This window comes from Pseudophryne corroboree, chromosome 7 (assembly GCF_028390025.1).
Source record: "Pseudophryne corroboree isolate aPseCor3 chromosome 7, aPseCor3.hap2, whole genome shotgun sequence".
NCBI classification, from domain to species: domain Eukaryota; kingdom Metazoa; phylum Chordata; class Amphibia; order Anura; family Myobatrachidae; genus Pseudophryne; species Pseudophryne corroboree.
The window spans coordinates 269,603,656-269,626,525 of record NC_086450.1 but is presented as its reverse complement, the minus strand read 5'-3'; the positions used below and the strand labels follow the sequence as shown (position 1 = coordinate 269,626,525).

The following is a 22,870-nucleotide window of genomic DNA, read 5'->3' as shown; positions in this document are numbered from 1 at the left end:
ACTGGGCACTCCAAAAGAAAGATTAGGTACTATCTGGTGTGCACTGGCTCCTCCCTCTATGCCCCTCCTCCAGACCCCAATCAGGGAAACTGTGCCCGGAAGAGCTGACACAACAAGGAAAGGATTTGGAATCCAGGGTAAGACTCATACCAGCCACACCAATCACACCGTACAACTCGTGATAACTATACCCAGTTAACAGTATGAACAAAAAACTGAGCCTCATTCAAAAGATGGCTCATAACAATAACCCTTAAGTTAAGCAATAACTATATACATGTATTGCAGAGAGTCCGCACTTGGGACGGGCGCCCAGCATCCACTACGGACTACGAGAAATAGAATTACCGGTGAGTAAATTCTTATTTTCTCTGACGTCCTAGTGGATGCTGGGAACCATGGGGATTATACCAAAGCTCCCAAACGGGCGGGAGAGTGCGGATGACTCTGCAGCACCGAAAGAGCAAACTCAAGGTCCTCCTCAGCCAGGGTATCAAACTTGTAGAATTTTGCAAATGTGTTTGAACCCGACCAAGTAGCAGCTCGGCAAAGCTGTTAAGCCGAGAGCCCTCGGGCAGCCGCCCAAGAAGAGCCCACCTTCCTTGTGGAATGGGCGTTTACTGATTTAGGATGCGGCAGTCCAGCCACAGAATGTGCCAGCTGAATCGTGCTACAGATCCAGCGAGCAATAGTCTGCTTTGAAGCAGGAGCACCCAGCTTGTTGGGTGCATGCAGGATAAATAGCGAGTCAGTTTTTCTGACTCTAGCCGTCCTGGAAACATAAATTTTCAGGGCCCGGACTACGTCCAGCAACTTGGAATCCTCCAAGTCCCGAGTAGCCGCAGGCACCACAATAGGTTGGTTCAAATGAAACGCTGATACCACCTTTGGGAGAAATTGGGGACGAGTCCTCAATTCTGCCCTGTCCATATGAAAAATCAGATATGGGCTTTTACATGACAAAGCCGCCAATTCTGACACGCGCCTAGCTGAAGCCAAGGCCAACAGCATGACCACCTTCCATGTGAGATACTTTAGCTCCACGGTCTTAAGTGGCTCAAACCAGTGTGATTTCAGGAAATCCAACACAACGTTAAGATCCCAAGGTGCCACTGGAGGCACAAAAGGGGGCTGAATATGCAGCACTCCCTTAACAAACGTCTGAACTTCAGGCAGTGAAGCCAGTTCTTTTTGAAAGAAAATAGATAGGGCCGAAATCTGGACCTTTATGGACCCTAATTTTAGGCCCATAGTCACCCCTGACTGTAGGAAGTGCAGAAATCGACCCAGCTGGAATTCCTCTGTTGGGGCCTTCCTGGCCTCACACCAAGCAACATATTTCCGCCATATGCGGTGATAATGTTTTGCTGTCACATCCTTCCTAGCTTTTATCAGCGTAGGAATCACTTCATCTGGAATGCCCTTTTCCGTTAGGATCCGGCGTTCAACCGCCATGCCGTCAAACGCAGCCGCGGTAAGTCTTGGAACAGACAGGGCCCCTGCTGTAGCAGGTCCTGTCGGAGAGGCAGAGGCCATGGGTCCTCTGAGATCATTTCTTGTAGTTCTGGTACCAAGTTCTTCTTGGCCAATCCGGAACGATGAGTATAGTTCTTACTCCTCTCTTTCTTATTATCCTCAGTACCTTGGGTATGAGAGGAAGAGGAGGGAACACATAAACCGACTGGTACACCCACGGTGTCACTAGGGCGTCCACAGCTATCGCCTGAGGGTCCCTTGACCTGGCGCAATATCTTTTTAGCTTTTTGTTGAGGCGGGACGCCATCATGTCCACCTGTGGCCGTTCCCAACGATTTACAATCAGTGTGAAGACTTCTGGATGAAGTCCCCACTCTCCCGGGTGGAGGTCGTGCCTGCTGAGGAAGTCTGCTTCCCAGTTGTCCACTCCCGGAATGAACACTGCTGACAGTGCTAGGACGTGATTCTCCGCCCATCGAAGAATCCTTGTGGCTTCTGCCATCGCCATCCTGCTTCTTGTGCCGCCCTGGCGGTTTACATGGGCGACCGCCGTGATGTTGTCTGACTGAATCAGCACCGTTTGGTTTTGAAGCAGGGGCTCTGCTTGACTCAGGGCGTTGTAAATGGCCCTTAGTTCCAGTATATTTGTGTAGTGAAGTCTCCTGACTTGACCACTGACCTTGGAAGTTCCTTCCCTGAGTGACTGCCCCCCATCCTAGGAGGCTTGCATCCGTGGTCACCAGGACCCAGTCCTGTATGCCGAATCTGCGGCCCTCGAGAAGATGAGCACTCTGCAGCCACCACAGCAGAGACACCCTGGCCCTCGGGGACAGGGTGATCAACCGATGCATCTGAAGATGCGATCCGGACCATTTGTCTAACAGATCCCACTGAAAGATCCTTGCATGGAATCTGCCGAAGGGAATTGCTTCGTAAGAAGCCACCATCTTTCCCAGGACTCGCGTGCAATGATGCACCGACACCTGTTTTGGTTTCAGGAGGTCCCTGACCAGAGATGACAATTCCTGGGCCTTCTCCCCCGGGAGAAACACCTTCTTCTGTTCTGTGTCCAGAATCATGCCCAAGAACAGCAGACGCGTCGCAGGAATCAGCTGCGACTTTGGGATATTCAGAATCCAGCCGTGCTGTTGCAACACTTCCCGAGCTAGTGCTACGCTGACTAACAACTGCTCCTTGGACCACGCCTTTATAAGGAGATCGTCCAAGTATGGGATAATTATAACTCCCTTCTTCCGAAGGAGTATCATCATTTCGGCCATTACCTTAGTAAATACTCTCGGTGCCGTGGACAGACCAAACTGAAACGTCTGGAATTGGTAATGACAGTCCTGTACCACAAACCTGAGGTACTCCTGGTGAGGTGGGTAAATGGGGACATGCAAGTAAGCATCCTTGATGTCCAGTGACACCATAAAATCCCCCTCTTCCAAGCTTGCAATCACCGCCCTGAGCGATTCCATTTTGAACTTGAACTTCCTTATATAAGTGTTCAAGGATTTTAAATTCAGAATGGGTCTCACCGAACAGTCTGGTTTCGGTACCACAAACATTGTGGAATAGTAACCCCATCCCTGTTGAAGGAGGGGAACCTTGATTATCACCTGCTGGAGGTACAGCTTGTGAATAGCCGCCAGTACTACCTCCCTTTCCCTGGGAGCAGCTGGCAAGGCTGATTTGAGGTAACGGCGAGGGGGAGTCGCCTCGAACTCCAGCTTGTATCCCTGAGATACAACTTGTACAGCCCAGAGATCCACCTGTGAGCGAACCCACTGGTTGCTGAAGTTCCGGAGACGCGCCCCCACCGCACCTGGCTCCGCCTGTGGAGCCCCAGCGTCATGCGGTGGATTTAGAGGAAGCAGGGGAGGATTTTTGTTCCTGGGAACTGGCTGCCTGGTGCAGCTTCTTTCCTCTACCCCTGCCTCTGGGCAGAAAGGATGCGCCTCTGACCCGCTTGCCTTTCTGAGGCCGAAAGGACTGTACTTGATAATACGGTGCTTTCTTAGGCTGTGAGGGAACCTGAGGTAAAAAAGTCGACTTCCCAGCTGTTGCTGTGGATACGAGGTCCGAGAGACCGTCCCCAAACAATTCCTCACCTTTATAAGGCAAAACCTCCATGTGCCTTTTAGAATCAGCATCGCCTGTCCACTGCCGAGTCCATAATACTCTCCTGGCAGAAATGGACATTGCGTTAATTCTGGATGCCAGTCGGCAAATGTCCCTTTGTGCATCCCTCATATATAAGACGACGTCCTTTATATGCTCTATGGTTAGCAAAATAGTATCCCTGTCGAGGGAATCAATGTTGTCTGACAGGGTATCAGACCATGCTGCTGCAGCACTACACATCCATGCTGAAGCAATAGCAGGTCTCAGTATAGTACCTGAGTGTGTATATACAGACTTCAGGATAGCCTCCTGCTTTCTATCCGCAGGCTCCTTTAGGGTGGCCGTATCCTGAGACGGCAGTGCCACCTTTTTTGATAAGCGTGTGAGCGCCCTGTCCACCCTAGGGGATGTTTCCCAACGTAACCTGTCCGTTGGCGGGAAAGGGTACGCCATCAGTAACCTCTTAGAAATCACTAGTTTCTTATCAGGGGAACACCACGCTTCTTCACACAATTCATTTAACTCATCAGATGGGGGAAAAGTCACTGGCAGCTTTTTCTCCCCAAACATAATACCCTTTTTGGTGGTAACCGGGTTAATGTCAGAAATGTGCAATACATTTTTCATTGCAGTAATCATGCATCGGATGGCCCTTGTGGACTGTACATTTGTCTCATCCTCATCTACACTGGAGTCAGACTCCGTGTCGACATCTGTGTCTGACATCTGAGCTAGCGGGCGTTTATGAGCCCCTGATGGCCTGGGCAGGCGCGGGCTGAGATGCCGGCTGTCCCAAGGCTGCTGCGTCATCGAACCTTTTATGTAAGGAGTTGACACTGTCGGTTAATACCTTCCACATATCCATCCACTCCGGTGTCGGCCCCGTCGGGGGCGACACCACACTTATTGGCTCCTGCTCCGCCTCCACGTAACCCTCCTCATCAAACATGTCGACACAGCCGTACCGACACACCGCACACACACAGGGAATGCTCTGACTGAGGACAGGACCCCACAAAGGTCCTTTGGGGAGACAGAGAGAGAGTATGCCAGCACACACCACAGCGCTATATAACACAGGGATTTACACTAAAAAGAGTGATTTTTCCCAATAGCTGCTTATAATCACATTTGCGCCTAAATTTATGTGCCCCCCCTCTCTTTTTTACCCTTGTTGTATTGGATACTGCAGGGGAGAGCCTGGGGAGCGTCCTTCCAGCGGAGCTGTGAAGAGAAAATGGCGCTGGTGTGCTGAGGAAGAAGGCCCTGCCCCCTCAGCGGCGTGCTTCTCCCGTGTTTGTATAATGTTAATGGCAGGGGTTTTTGCACATATACAGTTTTATAAACTGTATTATGTGCATTTTGTGCCAAAAGGTATAATAATTGCTGCCCAGGGCGCCCCCCCCAGCGCTCTGCACCCAACAGTGACCGGAGTGTGTGGTGTGCTGTGGGAGCAATGGCGCACAGCTGCAGTGCTGTGCGCTACCTTAATGAAGACAGGAGTCTTCAGCCGCCGTTTTCGTCGTTTCTTCTGTCTTCTGGCTCTGCAAGGGGGACGGCGGCGCGGCTCCGGGAACGGACGATCGAGGTCGGGCCCTGTGTTCGAACCCTCTGGAGCTAATGGTGTCCAGTAGCCTTAGAAGCACAAGCTAGCTGCAAGCAGGTAGGTTTGCTTCTCTCCCCTCAGTCCCTCGTAGCAGTGAGTCTGTTGCCAGCAGATCTCACTGAAAATAAAAAACCTAACAAATACTTTCTTTCTAGCAAGCTCAGGAGAGCCCACTAGGAGCACCCAGCTCTGGCCGGGCACAGATTCTAACTGGGGTCTGGAGGAGGGGCATAGAGGGAGGAGCCAGTGCACACCAGATAGTACCTAATCTTTCTTTTGGAGTGCCCAGTCTCCTGCGGAGCCCGTCTATTCCCCATGGTCCTTACGGAGTTCCCAGCATCCACTAGGACGTCAGAGAAATAGGATTTTAATACCTACCGGTAAATCCTTTTCTCTTAGTCCGTAGAGGATGCTGGGGACTCCGTAAGGACCATGGGGTATAGACGGGATCCGCAGGAGACATGGGCACACTATAAGACTTTGAATGGGTGTGAACTGGCTCCTCCCTCTATGCCCCTCCTCCAGACCTCAGTTAGAAAACTGTGCCCAGGGAGATGGACATTTCGAGGAAAGAATCTATTGTTTAAACACGGTGAGTGTCATACCAGCTCACACCACGAACATACCGCAGAACATGGCATTCAATAGAATACCAGCCAACGGCATGAACAATACACAGCCACATGCTGAGAGAATATGTAACACAACCAGTGTGTCAACACAACCAATAATAAGACACCGCATGCCATGGCTTGCCCAACGTCAGCAACAGCCTGACAGAAAAGAAACACCACAAGAGTGTAACCATAACCAATAACTGCAGACACAGTATGCACTGGGACGGGCGCCCAGCATCCTCTACGGACTAAGAGAAAAGGATTTACCGGTAGGTATTAAAATCCTATTTTCTCATACGTCCTAGAGGATGCTGGGGACTCCGTAAGGACCATGGGGTTTATACCAAAGCTCCAGACCGGGCGGGAGAGTGCGGACGACTCTGCAGCACCGATTGAGCAAACATGAGGTCCCCATCAGCCAGGATATCAAACTTCTATAGCGTAGCCAAAGTGTTTGAACCCGACCAAGTATCCGCTCGGCAAAGTTGAGCCGGCGAGACTCCTCGGGCATCCGCCCAAGAAGAGCCCATCTACCTAGTATAATGGGTCACCACCGACTTCGGTAACGGCCATGCAGCCGTAGAACGAGCACACCGAATCGTATCACAGATCTAGCGTGTAACAGACTGCAGAGACACAGGTGCCCCAATCACGCTGGGGCATACCGGACAAACAGAGCCTCTGTTTCCCCAATCTGAGCCAAATTGGCAACATAAATATTCAAAGTCCTGACTACATCGAGAGGCCTGGAATCAGCCAATGCTTAAGCAACCACAGGCATCAAATAGGCAGGATTCTGCGAAACACCAAAACCACTTTTGGCAGAACTATTATCCGAGTTCTCAATTCCGCTCTATCCACCTGGAAGATCAAACAGGGGCGCCTGTGAGACCCAGCCGCTACTTCCGCCATCCGCCCTGCGGACGCCAAAGCCAAAAGCATGACCACTCTCCAAGAGAGAAATTTTAAAACAACCTTTCATAAAGGTTCCAAACATTTTGACACAAGAAAACGCAACACCACGTCAAGGTCCCACGGTGCCAATGGGGGCACAAATAGAGGTTGGATGTGCAGTACTCCTTCCACGAAGGTCCGAACTTCCGGAAAGGTTGCCAATTCTTTCTCGAAAGAAAATTTATAAAGCCAAAACCGCACTGAAATGGAGCCTAACTTTAGGCCTGCACCCACACCTGCTTGCAAAGAATGGAGAAGAACGACCCAGCTGAAAATTTCCGTAGTAGCCTTCTTGGATTCACACCAAGACACACATTTTCTCCAAACACGGTGGTAAGGCTTTGCCATTACTTCCATTCTAGCCCGAAGAAGTGTGGAAACGACTTCACTGGGAAAATCCTTTCTGGTTAGAATATGGCGTTCAACCGCCACGCCGTCAAACGCAGCCGCGGTAAGTTTCGATACACGCCCGGATCTTGTTGTAACAGTTCCTCACGTAGAGGAAGAGGCCAGGGATCTTCTATGAGTAAATCCTGAAGAACTGGATACCAAGCCCTCCTCGTTTAGACCGGAACAATGAGGATCACCTGAACCTTTGTTCTTCTTACGTTTATCACCTTCAGAAGAGTGAAAACGGAGGGGACACATAGACCAACTGAAAACACCCAAGGTGTCCCGAGGACGTCCACTGCTATAGCTTGAGTGTCCTCTGACCTGTAACAATATCTCTGAGATCTCTCGTTTAGGCGAGACGCCAACATGCCCAATTGAGGCACTCCTCAAAGATTTGTCGCTTCAGTGAAAACTTCTCGATGACGACCGTATTTCTCCCGGATGGAGATCGCGTCTGCAGAGGAATTTATTTCTCTGTCGTTCACATCCGGAACGAAGACTGCTAATATAGCGTTGACCAGTCTTTCCATGGAAAACTTTTTTCGGCATCTGCCATTGCCGCTTTGCTCCTTGTTCTGCCCTAGCGGCTTACTTACACCACTGCTGTCAAGTCGTCCGACAGAATTTAACACGGGAAGATCACAAAGCATATGTTCATTGAAAATAGCTCTTAATTCAAGAAAGCTTATTGCAGACAAGCTTCCCAGCTTGACCCTTTCCTCTGGAAATACTTCCCTTGCACGGACTGCTCCCCAGAGATCTGCAGGCATGGACACCAGGATCTCATCCTGGATTCCGAACCTTCGTCCCTCTAGGAGGTGAGAACTGAGCCGACACCCCAGAAGCGAAAAACCTGGCCATTAGGATTATATTCCGGCGCATGCGCAGGTGAGACCCGGACTCTGGCATTTGACCTGCTCACCGAAAAGGCCTCTTAGGCCGCACCAATCTTCTTCATCAACGGAACATATTGATGGATTGTCACTGCAAATCTGATCCGACTCTGGATCCTCAGACCTCTTTCCACAGGAACACACAGAACTTCAACCGTACCGTATCTACTCCAATACCCACCTCCGACGCCTGCGTCGTTGGGAATAACAGCCTTCACCTGTGTTGAAGAACAGTCAGAGAGAAAACAACGATTTGCACCACTTGTATCTTGACCTCGCCTAAATCAGGAGAGTGTCCCAGTACAGAACAACAATGGCTCTTACAATTGAAAGAATACCATCCCACTGCCATCACTCCGGTGAAATGGCAAAGACAATCCTGGATATCCACCCAGGTAATCTGAATGTGGAGAACAACGCATTTAAACCTCTCAGTTTTTTTTAAATATATAACAGGGACAGCAGGACAATGCCCTGAACCTGACGCACCTCTGGTATGGCGTCGCGTACTACCTCCCCTTCCAGAGGGGAAACGGCAAGATCTATTAGAAAATCAGTGAGGGGAAACATCTCTAACGCCAGAATGTCCCCCTTTGGATTCTATAATTATCTCACATGTCCTAGTCTATTCCCGGACTGACTGAAAAGTAGTAGACGAGTTCCCACCGTAGTGGGCTCCAGCCAGATAGACTCAGCGACATGTGGTGGATGTGGTAGAAACAGAAAACGACATCCGCTTCTGCATACCCAACAAGGCTGCAGAACTCTTACCTTTTCACCTTCCACTGTCTGCACAGAAAAGGAAAAAAAGAACGGTATCGAACCGGTTAAAACGACTGCATCCCACAAAAGAATGCGTCACCAACCATTGTGAAGGAGACTAACTCACGAAGTTAGATTTACCAGCAGTATCCTCCGAGATTGACTGAACTGAGGCATCCCCAAACAGCGGTACACCGTCCCAGGGAAAAACTCCAGTATCTCTCGGAGTCAGCCTCAGCATTCCCCCGGCCACACCTCCTGTATACGTACGGCACCCTGCCGCAATGTTGTAGAGAAGAACCAACATAAGGAACATCCCCTCTCTCTTTAGGGTAATTCTATCGGATGCCTTTCCGAATATAAACACTCCCTCATGTGCACGTAATGCAAATAAGCCCAAAGCATAGAAATAAAATATCACTTAGCTTCCTGTATACGATCCTTTGTGACAGGGCCCCGTGTCGACCAGGAGTCCCGCAGCGGGAAAAGAATAAACATTCGGATTCCTATACAGGATCTGAGACCAACTCGTCACGGCCGACCTAGAGCTTTATCAACAGAGTGACCAGCACATGAGAAGGAGTACTATTACTTCAGCATTCATTATAAATCATAATGTGCAAAAAAATGGAAGTCCATATTATTTGTATATTTTAATACACTTCCATTTTTTTGCACGAGACCTGGAGTGACGCCGTTCTTTCTTGTCTATGACAATTACTTCACGAAGGGCACCCAGGCAACTACAATAGGGAGGACCAGGAGTGCCGGGCACCACAATTAGTATATATATCTATCTATATATATCTATATATCATACATATAAGCGGATTGACTGGAACCTTCGGGTCCCTAGTGACATTGTGTTCTGAATGTGTATGACCATGTACTGAATGCCCCAGTTGTTGATCTACCAGGAAACATTATGGTCGACAGAAAACCTAGTATTCGTCGACAGCAGAGAGTAGTAACCAGGCGAAATAACATTCTTGCGACCCCGAGGGGTCCGAGGGAAGTATACATATGTAATTTTAATATCACTCCCCCTCAAATACTACCATGTCTGTGCTCGAGCTACAGGCCCATGGAACCGTACCATACATATACATATAAATATATATACAAGTATAAGTTAGTTACATCATGTCAATTTACACCCAGTAATAACAGTTGGTGCAGACAGGGTCACCCACATACTACTGTGTCTCCCATACAGTGTTTACTTTTGACAAGCACACCACTATCGACCTGCTGACTCAGCATCTACTGTATCAAGTACCAACAGGCGTCGGCGATGCAGTCAGTGGACCCCATAGGTGTTTGTGACAGAACACTCACGCATGTCGACACAATTGAACTATAGTGGGTATATCTGACAGGGAGCACACAGAATATGCACAACAATGATTACATGCCCATTTCTAAAAGCAAATAGTGTTATATATCCCTCAACATAACACTAAAAGACTGTGCCGCCCCCCTCTCCCCCTCCCCCCTTGTTTGCGCTGTACAAATTTTTTGGCGGGGACAGTGAGAAAATGGCACTGAACACTGTGTGTGAGGGCTAAGCCCCGCCCCTCATCGGCGCGCTTCAGCCCCGTTATACTATCGTTCTATATGCAGGCAGGGGACCGTATATAGTGTAAACACACTATATACCTCCTTAAACAATATACATATTGCTGTCCAGGGCACCCCCCACTGCGCCCTGCACCCAAGTAAAACCGTTGGTGTGTGGGAGCAATGGCGCGCAGCGCGACTGCTGCTGTGTACTGGCGGGGGTATCGTACGCGGTGCCCGGGGCCCGACTATGCTCTTTTGCCAGTCTAAACGAGACCTCAGTAACTGCTGCCCAGGGCGCTCCCCCCCAGCGCCCTGTGAGTGCCGTTGGTGTGTGGGAGCATGGAGCGCAGCGCTACCGCTGTGCTTACCTCCGTTACTGAAGTCTTCTGCCGTCTGACGCCTTCTTTTCTTCTAATACTCACCCGGCTTCTTTCTTCTGGCTTCTGTGAGGGGGGTGACGGTGCGGCTCCGGGAACAAGCAGCTAGGCGAACAAAGTGATCGAACCCTCTGGAGCTAATGGTGTCCAGTAGCCTAAGAAGCAGAGCCCTTGAACTAAGAAGAAGTAGGTCTGACTTCTCTCCCCTCAGTCCCACAATGCAGGGAGCCTGTAGCCAGCATGTCTCCCTGAAAATAAAAAACCTAACAATAAAGTCTTTAGAGAAACTCAGTAGAGCTCCCCTAGTGTGTGTCCAGTCACTCCTGGGCACAAAGTCTAACTGAGGTCTGGAGGAGGGGCATAGAGGGAGGAGCCAGTTCACACCCATTCAAAGTCTTATAGTGTGCCCATGTCTCCTGCGGATCCTGTCTACACCCCATGGTCCTTACGGAGTCCCCAGCATCCTCTAGGACGTATGAGAAATTATTTTAAGGGATCAAAATGTCTGTTGACTAATTGTAGATGCCATATTACTTTTCTTATGATTTCAGCATTGTAGACCTAGTACATCACATTTATGCACGGTTAATTTGTAATGTTAAAACTCTGCATGTTTCTTAACCAAATATTGAAATCAGTGACGTGCGGTGAGGTAAACGACTATGGAGGCACTGGCTAGTATCAGAGCGGATTTACACATAATATGAGCCCAAGGGTTAATGTGGGCATTATACAAAGATGCAGTAGTATACACTGCTGGAAGTGTGGTGAGTTTTGATCAGAGATGTGCAGACAAGGTAGGCAGATGAGGTAGTGCCTCATCTGTCATAGGGCCTAATTCAGACCTGATTGCTCGCTAGCAGTTTCTTGCAGCGCTGCGATCAGATAGTCGCCGCCTACAGGGGAGTGTATTTTAGCTGTGCAAGTGTGTGAACGCATGTGCAGCCGAGCAGCACAAATAAACTTTCTGAGTTGCCAAGGACTTACTCAGCTGCTGCGATCACTAGAGCCTGTCCGGGGCCGGAATTGACGTCAGACACCCGGCCCTGTAAACGTTTGGACACGCCTGCGTTTTTCAAACCACTCCCTGAAAACGGTCAGTTGACACCCATAAACGCCTTCTTCCTGTCAATCTCCTTGCGATCGGCTGTGCGAATGGATTCTTCATAAAACCCATCGCACAGCAACAATCCGCTTTGTACCTGTGCGACGCGCCGGTGCATACGCAGTTCTGACTTACCCCCATAGTCCAGTATACATATCCAGAGTTTTGACTATTAAAATGATTATAATAATACAAATAAGATATTTCTAATTTCTTTGTAATTTTATAGTTAAAACTGGAGTATACTGGAGTATGACAGGAGAGGCCTGCTTCACCTGACCACACGTCAGTGCTTGAAATGTGAAAAACATCTGATGCCCAGCTACTCACAAATGCCAAAATACTTACACTGGATTCTTCACAAGTATAGACTTCATAAAGTCCACAGCATCTTGTGATACTGAAGCAAAGGTTTCTCCTGAGTAATCCACTTTAAGCTGTGAAATATTCAAGTATGTCTCTTGGTTATCTACACCAGCAAATGGTGACACACCAGTAAGAAGCATGTAACAGATTACACCGATACTCCTGGAACAATAAAAAATAAAGCGATTTCTCAGGTGCAATTAAGTCTGGACAGGCTATGGTGGCATGACGTTTGGTACTATGTCCTAGTGGTAATTACTACAATACATGTTCTTATTATCAACTATGCTGCTATAACTTGCTAAAGGAGGTATTCAATTAGGTGCAGTTTTGTTTTTTTGTTTTTAAATGGCACTAATTCGACACAGGGTATTCAATTGCGGGTGTTTTCGCCCGTTTTTTAATCCATTTTCGCTCATGCCATTTCACTTTCTTTTGTTGAATCGGCATGGGTGAAAATTGCACCAAAAACGGCGAAAACGCCTGCAAATTCGCCAAAACACATGCATCAGCGGCAAATTCTCCGATACACATGGTTTTCGCCAGTGACGGATTTTTTGACTGGTCGAAAAAACGGCATGGGCATTGAATAGGTCAAATGTAAATTCGACCTAAAAACAAGCGAAAAGTGCGTTTTTTTTGACTGGTCGAAAAAAACTGCACTAATGGACTACCCCCCTAAATCTACCTGCTGATTTGCACTTTTTTGAAAATGTACTTTACTAATGAAAGACCTTAATATTATGGACTAAGTCACTCTAGTCAATAGAGGTCTGTTTCATTGGATGTGCTGGCTCTTGTTTATTCTGTAATTAACAATATATGTGCCTAGCACTCAGTCTCTAAAATGCATATACAGTGTGTGCAGATGGTCTCTAGTGAAATAGGATTTTGGTTACCTACCGGTAAATCATTTTCTCATAGTCCGTAGAGGATGCTGGGGTCCACATTAGTACCATGGGGTATAGACGGGTCCACCAGGAGCCATTGGCACTTTAAGAGTTTAAGAGAGTGGGCTGGCTCCTCCCTCTATGCCCTCCTACCAGACTCAGTTTAGAAAATGTGCCCGGAGGAGCCGGTCACAGCTAGGGTAGCTCCATAGGAGTTTCTCTGGTTTTATTATTTTATTAGAGCTATACAGGGAGAAACTGTGCCCGAGGAGACGAACATCTTCGAGAGAAGGATTTAACACAGATAGTGGCGAGATTCATACTAGCTCACACATACAAGGCATATCAAGCTAACGTAGCTTAAAAACTCAGCAACCGCTGAAACATTACTTACCAAGTAACAATGCAGTACTCAACTAAAATGAAGAAGTTGTACTGAACCAAATAACAATAGCAGGAAAACGAAGCGCTGGGCGGGCGGGCGCCCAGCATCCTCTACGGACTACGAGAAAAGGATTTACTGGTAGGTAACCAAAATCCTATTTTCTCTTAGGTCCTAGAGGATGCTTGGGTCCACATTAGTACCATGGGGATATACCAAAGCTTCCAGAACAGGAGGGAGAGCGCGGAGGCTCCTGCAGAACTGATTGGCCCCTGATGATCTGAAGTTCAGTCAAAGTATCGAACTTGTAGAACTTAGCAAACGTGTTCAACCCAGACCAAGTTGCTGCTCGGCAAAGTTGTAACGCCGAGACACCCCGGGCAGCCGCCCAGGAAGACCCCACCTTACGAATAGAGTGGGCCTTGACAGACGTGGGACATGGCAAGCCTGTCGTAGAATATGCATGCTGGAGGGGGCGTGGCTTGGCCGGCATCAGGGAAAGCTGGGAATACGTGGAGCTCCAGCTTGGCCATCCCTATTAAAGTGCCTGGGCCCACGATATTTAGTGCCAACCGACTGCACTGGACCTATCTGAGCCTGCCAATCGACCTGGTGCCGGGAGGTGAGAGCTGCGGAGTCGGGGGGGCCCTGTGTTGCCCCCTGCGGATTGCGGCCTACCTCCAGTGCTGAGGCCGGGACCTCGATTTGGAGTGCGAGCCGCCGGAGGGAACACCTTGCTGGATCCGGAGCGCTCAGCCCGCTCGGCGGATTTGCTCCCCCGCTCTAGGAGCACGCCCCACCGCTGGACGCTCTGCAGGATACACTGAGGCCCCAGCTAGAGACCACGGACTGCCGGAGACGCCAGAGGTAAGGGCCGCGGCTGGCGGTGGCGGCGGCCATCTTGTGGTTGGCGCCGCTGACTACTCGGCCGTAGCGGCTGCTGCAGGGGACCTCCTGTGGGGCCAATAACCCAGGCTCCAACCCCCAATACCCCCACTGACCCGGCCCTTGCATTTGGGAGACAGAGGGAGAGACAGTGGGCTGCTGCAGCCTTGGGGACCAGCCGGCGGCCATCTTGGGACTGGCAGCACCACTGCAACTCATAAGCAGTGACATTATATAGTGCCTCACAGGCTCCTGTCACCCCTATTCTAGCCAGCTCACTGCTCCCACTCCACACGCATGCTCCCTGCCCCCTCGGGCCCCTGTGATGTGACACCTGAAACGTGGAGGGCATACTGGCAGTCATCCGTGCCATTCCTGTGCCCGGCCCCCACTGTGTCACTCAGCTGCTATCGCTTTGCCGTAGAGGACCCGGAATATCTCTCAACCCATGGCCCTGCGGCCGGTCTGTTTCTTTTTTGCAAGTTTACTCCTATACTGATGGCCGGCTAGCCACCTAGACTCTGGGGTTGCGTGCCGGTGCTGACCCCGACGGGAGGATGCTCTAATCACACAACGTCACTTCTGATGTTCTACTGACGTACCCAAGGTGCCACATGGTGAGAGGAAAGAAAGGATCGCAAGGGAGAGGAAAGAGGCCACATACACTCACCCCGACGCGTGCAATGGATACCCCGACCTCGGTAGATATGCAGCAATTTTTTCTCCCCCAGGGCTCCGCCCCTACGGTGGCTGCCTCCCTACCCTCGACCCCACGTTTCTCGCCTGACTCGGACTCGGCTTCCCAGGTGGGATCACAGACGGCAGCCCCACACGCCACGACGGACCCGGGAAGTCTCGCCCAGATTCTGACCCTGCTGCAGGCCCTACCAACTAAGCAGGACTTTGAGCACTTGGAAGGAAGAGTCCGGGAAACGGTACGCTCAGAGATCGCTGCGGTTCAGGTAGAAATAACACACATCGGCTCCCGCCTGTCTACGCTCGAAGGCTTCTCCTCAGACACAGCAGCTGCACATAACGCCCTCAGGGCCACCGTTATCAAACAGGCGTCCTGCCTTCAACAGCTCCAAGACCGTGTAGAAGATTTGGATAACCGCGGAAGGAGAAATAACCTGAGGGTCAGGGGAGTTTCGGAGGATATTGCCCCTGCCTGCCTCACTGACTTCCTCACGACGGTTTTCAATGAAATTTTGGGCCGTGATCCCGCTTCCATAATCGAATTCGACAGGGCCCACCGAGCTTTGAGACCCAGGGGCGCACCGTCTGATCGCCCTCGCGACATTATCTGTCGTCTTCATTACTACACGGAAAAAGAAGAGATCCTTCGCAAAACCCGCCGCATGGACGTGATAGAGATTGCCTCTCATAAACTCCAGATCTTCCAGGACCTATCGTGGACGACCCTTCAGAAGTGCAGAGCCTTACACCCGCTCACTACAGAACTTCGGAAGCTGGGCATCAAATATCGATGGAGCTTCCCTTTTGGCCTACAGACCTCGCACAATGGGACTCTATATACCTTTAAGGACCCCTCCGATTTGCCCCTTTTCTGCCAAGCGCTGGGAATACCACAGGTCTCTCTTCCAGAATGGCAGGAGCCTCTGACCGACGGCGCCCCACCTGAACTCACCCACCCTGACAACGACTGGCACCTGGTCCACCGCAACCCGAGACCCCCCAGGGAGCTGCGTTCCTCCACGCAATCGGCAAAGAGGTGAAAATCGCAGCCTGGTTCGGGACTTTCACTGGAGCAATTTCGGGTGATCCTTCCTTAGCTTAAAGGAATTATCGCTGACTCGGGGGATCTCCATGCCGTGCGGCACACTCTCCCAGTTGGGAGGTGGTCGGGGTACCGAGAACGTACTCGACTTAACGAATGTCCACCAGACCTGCACGGGTCGGAGTCACCTGTTCCTGGTTAAAATCCATTTATTTTCAGTAGTTGTTTCTTCTTAGTTGTGTGATCAAACTGTTCAGATGTATTATTGATTGTGATGTTATATTCCCTGTTGGGGCTGGGGCTGGCACTGACCCCCCAGTTCGCCCCTACACCGCCCGAGTATTCTTGGTCTCCGACGCGAATAGCGCGTCCGAGCTCCCAGGAGGCGGTAGAGTTGCCATTTAATCAGTTTATTTTTTCAGCTGATATCTGCATATGTTAGGTCTGTCGACCTATCTTCTCTATGTTCTCTTTGTTTCTGTTTCTTTTTCTACCTCTCCTCCCCCTACTATGTATCTCTCCACTGTGCGAGAAGTCGTGTCTTCTGGGTCGGACTAAGCATTCCATATATGTTCCCAGACGATGGCGGTAGATCCTAAACTGACACATATAAAATTGGTTTCTCTTAACGTGAAGGGCCTCAATGTCCCGGAGAAACGCTCGAGGCTGCTTAGGGACCTCTTTGCATTCAGAGCTGATGTGGCGTTTTTACAGGAAACCCACTTCAAAGTGGGAGTGGCCCCGGGTCTCAAAGACCGTAACTACCCACATTCTTTCTACAACAACAACAACAGCAAGAGTAAATCTCTAGGAGTAGCTATTTTGCTATCTAAACGTTTGCCTTTTCAAGATATAACGTCCGAATCCTTGGGGGAGGGCAGGATACTCCTAGTGAAATGTACACTGTTCGATCAGCCATATACATTTATCAACCTATACGCTCCCAACCAATCACAACCTAGATTCTTGGCGAAGGCTCTGAATCGTGTAGCCCCCTTAATAGCGGGTATTCCAGTTATTGTAGGCGATCTTAATTGGACCCTCCAACCAGAGGTGGACATCTCTGGGGCGCCGGCGAGGCCCTCCCTAGCATCGCACCGTGGGGTGCGGCGGTCCCTCCACGACCACCAGCTGATCGACACCTGGCGGCTTCAACACCCCGGGGACAGGGACTATACGTTCTACTCCAGACCCCACGACATTTACTCCAGACTAGACTATTTCCTCCTACCTCACAGATTCCTACATTTAGTTAGGGAAACAGCTATTGGACTAATCACTTGGTCGGACCACGCTCCTGTCTACCTGACCCTGGAGACATCCCATCCACACTCCAAGCAATGTACCTGGCGGTTGAATGAACAACTTCTGATGGATAAGAGGTTCCAACCCCAGCTGCTTGAGACTTTGGAGAACTATTTCCTAGATAATGAGACGCCAGATGTCTCCCGGGTCACGGTGTGGGAAGCCCACAAGTGTGTTCTACGAGGAAAGCTCATACAGCTAGGCTCCATGCTGAAAAAAGAGAGACTCGGGGAAAAGACTACCTTACTCCAGCGACTTAAGGACTTAGAGACATCACACAAAACGAACCCCTCCCCATCGGTACTGACCGCCCTGACTGAGACAAGATCTGCTCTCAACAAACTGTTGTTCGCGGACATTAAGAGGGACTACAGGCTCTGTAGAAACCGCTTCTATCAATGGGGCAACAGACCGGGGAAGCTATTGGCTAGGGCGCTCCGCGCGCAGAGGGCCACGCTATTTATACAATCGGTACAGGATGCGGCGGGGACTCGCCGCACCCTTACAAAGGACATCGCCGAAACCTTCCACGCTTACTACTCCAAATTATATAATCTTCGGACGCTAGGAACCCCGACATCCCTGTCGACAACTCGAGACCTGGTGGAGGGATACCTTGGTGACGCAGGACTCCCTAAAATATCAGCGGATGAAAGTGCCTGGCTAGACTCCCCCTTTACCCTCCCGGAATTGGAACAAGCCCTTAAGGAAGCTCCTTCCGGAAAGAGCCCAGGCCCAGATGGCTATACAGTTTCTTATTACAAACTCTTTAAGAGCGCTCTCCTGCCCAAAATGCTACTGGCATTCAATGAGATATCTGACGACCGAGGTTTCTCCCCTCAATCATTAGAGGCATTCATTACAGTTATACCAAAGGAAGGGAAAGACCCGGCACAATGCGCTAGTTACCGACCCATATCCCTCCTCAACACAGACGTCAAGCTGTTTGCTAAACTTATAGCAAACAGATTGAAGCTGCTACTCCCCAATATTGTGCATTCGGATCAGGTGGGTTTCATACCAGGAAGAGAGGCCCGCGATAACACCACCAAGATCATTGATTTGATACACTTGGCCTCGAGCAAAAGTGAACCGGTGGTGGTGCTTTCTACCGATGCCGAGAAGGCTTTTGACAGAGTAGATTGGACGTTCATGGAGGGGGTCCTGCGTCACCTGGGGTTGGGACCGATCAGTTTAGGGCGCATTTTAGCACTTTATAACTCCCCCTCTGCAAGGATTAAAATTAATGGAGACTTGTCCCGCCCGGTTCCGATAAGGAATGGCACTAGACAAGGATGCCCCCTCTCGCCACTAATTTTTGTCCTCTGTATGGAGGCCTTGGCGGGAGCCATTAGATTAAATCCAAACATCTCGGGACTCACGGCTGGGGGTAGAGAATTCAAACTCGCACTGTTCGCAGATGACCTGTTAGCTATCCTGTCGAACCCGGTGGTGTCCGTCCCCAACCTGATGACCGAGCTAGATAGGTACGGTTCTATGTCAAACTTCAAGATTAATCTCTCCAAGTCAGTGGCAGTGAATGTGTCACTGGCCTCCCAAGCTCTTGATAATCTTAAACAATCCTTCCCCTTCCACTGGCATCCCTCTAGCTTCAAATACTTGGGGATCACACTTCATAAAGACTTATCACGCCTTTTTGACGAAAATTTAAAAAAACTACTGACCTCACTCCGTTCTGAGTTCCGGGATTGGGGCAACAAAAGACTGTCCTGGTTGGGGAGGCTTAGTGTCATCAAAATGAATGCTCTGCCGAGGGTCCTTTATCTCCTCCAGGCGCTCCCGATATCCATTCCCAAAGCATGGTTCAGAGACTTACATAATTCGGTGAGGGACTTCGTCTGGGGAGATAAACGACCTCGTTTCCGGCACGACATCCTTTTTCGCCCTAAACACAAGGGGGGTCTTCAGTTGCCGCACTTTACTCTGTACTATGAGGCCATTATTCTCCACCGAATCATGGAATGGTCGCGCCCACATGACATAAAACAGTGGGTTCATATCGAGGGAACGGTGATGCCTGCCCCCATTGCATACTACCCCTGGCACTCAAGGCTGCCACGTGTGGATCACCCTACTATTGGCCCTACACTTACACGCTGGGGAAGACTTAGGGTACTACCACACATATCTTCTAAATATTCCCCTCTGACTCCATTGTTCAACAACCCAGATTTCCCACCGGCTGCCTCAGGCCTGGGATTCGACTCTTGGAAAAGGGCGGGGGTGACACGTGTCGGCGGGCTGGTGGAACGTGGAGAGATGGTCCCTTTCCCCTTACTGCAATCCAAGTGGAACCTATCGCCTCGGTCCTTGAGACGCACTTTAAAGTCCTGTCTCGCTGGTATAGGTGCCCCCAAACATTAGCTAAAATGTTTCCCAATGTAACAGATGCGTGTTGGAGATGTAGCAATCATCCGGGCTCCCCGATGCACATCTGGTGGAGCTGCCCCGAGCTTCGTCCCTTCTGGGATAAGGTTATAGCAATTTCAAAATTGATAGTGGATCCGGGGGTTCCTTCGGAGCCTACTTTCTGGCTTCTCAACTGTACTTCATGGCCCCTGTCAACATATAAAAAATCTATATTAAAATTTCTCAATAGCGCAGCCAAAGCGGTCATTCCGGTTCACTGGCGATCGACTACTCCTCCTACCGTGAAGGAGTGGATCGCCAGAGTAGATTGGTATATGACTATGGAGGAATTGCGGGTGACACCGGAGACGAACCAGAGATTCACGACTACTTGGTCCCCTTGTCTCGAATTTAAGGCCTCACAAGCTTACTCGACATTGCTGTAGCGACCTAGACCATTTACTTTGATCCCCTACCCGGGCTCCCCCGCTGTCCTCCTGGGAACGATTGGAGCTAGAAACGTATACCTCAGACCCCCGACCAGACTAGACACAGAAGATTCGCTGTGTCCTCCCCTCCCCCCTTCTTCCCCCCGTCTTCTCAGACTCTCTAACCCCCCCCCCCCCCCCTTTTTTTCTTTTTTCCTTTTTCTTTTCTCTTCTTCCTTTCCACTCTGTACTCTTCTGTAAAGTTTTCTGGAACTGTTTTAAAAAATTGGAAATGCTTTATTGAGGCAGCAAGCATCTAGAACGGCCTGAAGCGACTTTAAATTTCAGATAAGGCCCTAGCTGGGGTGTTCCCCAACAGCAGGCCATGTTAAGTTCATAAACAGTCATTGCTTATATCAATTGGATTTATTGACATTTGAATTGTATATGCTGTCTTCTATTACTCGCTGTAATATGTTCTTACCCTTAACCAATAAACATTTATTGAAAAAAAAAAAAAAGAATATGCATGCTGGATAGTGAACCTGATCCAGCGAGAGATCGTCTGCTTAGAACCAGGACACTCAATTTTCTTGGGATCATACAGGACAAACGGAGAGTCCGATTTCCTGTGAAGAGCAGTCCTCTTCACATATATTTTCAGAGCCCTTACAAATTCCAAGGACTTTGAAGAAATTGAGGAGTCAGTAGCCACTGGTTGATATGAAATGCAGACACAACCTTCGGAAGAAACTGCTGACGTGTCCGGAGTTCAGCTCTATCTTCGTGGAAGATCAAGTATGGGATTTTACAGGACAAAGCCCCCAACTCCGACACAAGTCTAGCAGAAGCTAAAGCCAACAAAGTGACAGCTTTCCACATAAGAAAATTTACTTCAACTTCCTGTAGAGGCTCGAACCAGTCCGATTGGAGGAACTGCAACACCACGTTAAGGTCCCAAGGTGCCGTAGGCGGTATAAAGGGAGGTTGGATGTGCAGAACTCCCTTCAAAAAGGTCTGAACCTCAGGGAGGGCAGCCAATTGTTTTTGGAAGAAAACAGGGCCGAAATCTGGACCTTCACAGATCCCAACTTAAGGCCCATATCCACACCAGCTTGTAAGAAGAGGAAAAAACGTCCCAGTTGAAACTCCACCGCAGGAAATTTCTTGGACTCGCACCAAGATACATATTTTTTCCAAATTTGATGGTAATGTTTAGACGTTATTCCTTTCCTAGCCTGTATTAGGGTAGGAATAACCTTGTTCAGAATGCCCTTCCAAGCTAGTATCAAGCGTTCAACCTCAATGCTGTCAAACGTAGCCGCGGTAAGTCTTGATAGGCGAACGGCCCCTGCTGTAGCAGATCTTCCCGAAGAGGAAGAGGCCTTGGCTCTTCTTGCAGTAGATCCAGAAGATCCGCGTACCAAGCCTTTCTTGGCCAGTCTGGAGCATTGAGGATCGCTTGAACCTTTGTTCTCCTTATGAGCTTTAGAACTCTTGGGATGAGTGGAAGTGGAGGAAACACATACACGACTGGAACACCCACGGAGTCACTAGGGCGTCTACCGCCACTACTTGCGGGTCCCTCGACCTGGAACAATACCGCCAAAGCTTCTTGTTGAGACAAGAGGCCATCATGTCGATCTGGGGTATGCAACAAAGATCTGTTACCTCCTTGAACACTTCCGGGTGCAGAGCCCACTCCCCTGGATGGAGTTCGTGTCTACTGAGGAAGTCCGCTTCCCAGTTGTCTACTCCCGGAATGAAGATTGCTGACAGCGCCAACGCGTGCTTTTCTGCCCAGAGGATGATTCTCGTTACCTCTGCCATCGCAGCTCTGCTCTTCGTTTCGCCCTGTCGGTTTATGTAAGCCACTGTTGTCACATTGTCCGACTGCACTTGAATGGCCCGATTTCTCAGAAGATGGGCCCCTTGGAGGAGACAGTTGTAGACAGCTCTTAGTTCCAGAATGTTTATTGGTAGGCCGGCTTCCAGACTTGACCAACTTCCTTGGAAGGTTTCCCCTTGAGTGACTGCGCCCCAGAGACTTGCATCCGTGGTTATAAGGATCCAGTCCTGAATCCTGAACCTGCAGCCCTCGTAAAGGTGAGATAATTGCAGCCACCGGAGGAGTGAAATCCTGGCCTTTGGCCTGGTGCATGTGTAGATGGGATCCCGACCACTTGTCTAGGAGATCCAGCTGGAAGGACAGAGCGTGAAACCTCCCGTACTGCAGAGCCTTGTACGAGGCCACCATCTTCCCCAGAAGGCGAATGCACTGATGAATTGACACCCGGGGTGGCTTCAAGACATCCCGGACCATCGTTTGAATCACCAATGCCTTTTCCGCTGGGAGAAACACCCGATGCACTTCTGTGTTGAGGATCATTCCCAGAAAGGACAATCTTCTGGTTGGTACCAAACTGACTTTGGAAGATTCAGGATCCAACCATGTTTTCTGAGAAGCTGAGTCGTGAGTGTTATGGACCGTAACCGCTTCTCCTTGGACGATACCTTTATCAGCAGATCGTCCAGATACGGAATTATGTTCACCCCCTGTCTGCGGAGGAGAGTCATCATTTCCGCCATCATCTTGGTGAACACCCTCGGTGCTGTGGAGAGACCGAATGGGA

At 49.8% G+C, this 22,870-nt stretch overlaps 1 protein-coding gene across 2 annotated transcripts in view; it reads right to left on the bottom strand.

Moving 5' to 3' along the window:
• Nucleotides 1-22,870, bottom strand: part of STK17B (serine/threonine kinase 17b) — a 301,296-nt gene that overhangs the window by 2,086 nt on the left and 276,340 nt on the right. The window contains exon 7 of one of the 2 annotated variants that reach the window (XM_063934142.1): nucleotides 12,222-12,310. In XM_063934142.1, the coding sequence (XP_063790212.1) occupies nucleotides 12,247-12,310 (64 nt within the window). In that variant the 3' untranslated portion in view covers nucleotides 12,222-12,246. Of the gene's footprint in view, nucleotides 1-12,221; nucleotides 12,402-22,870 lie in introns of both variants that reach the window. The other variant, XM_063934141.1, reaches the window with a different exon arrangement.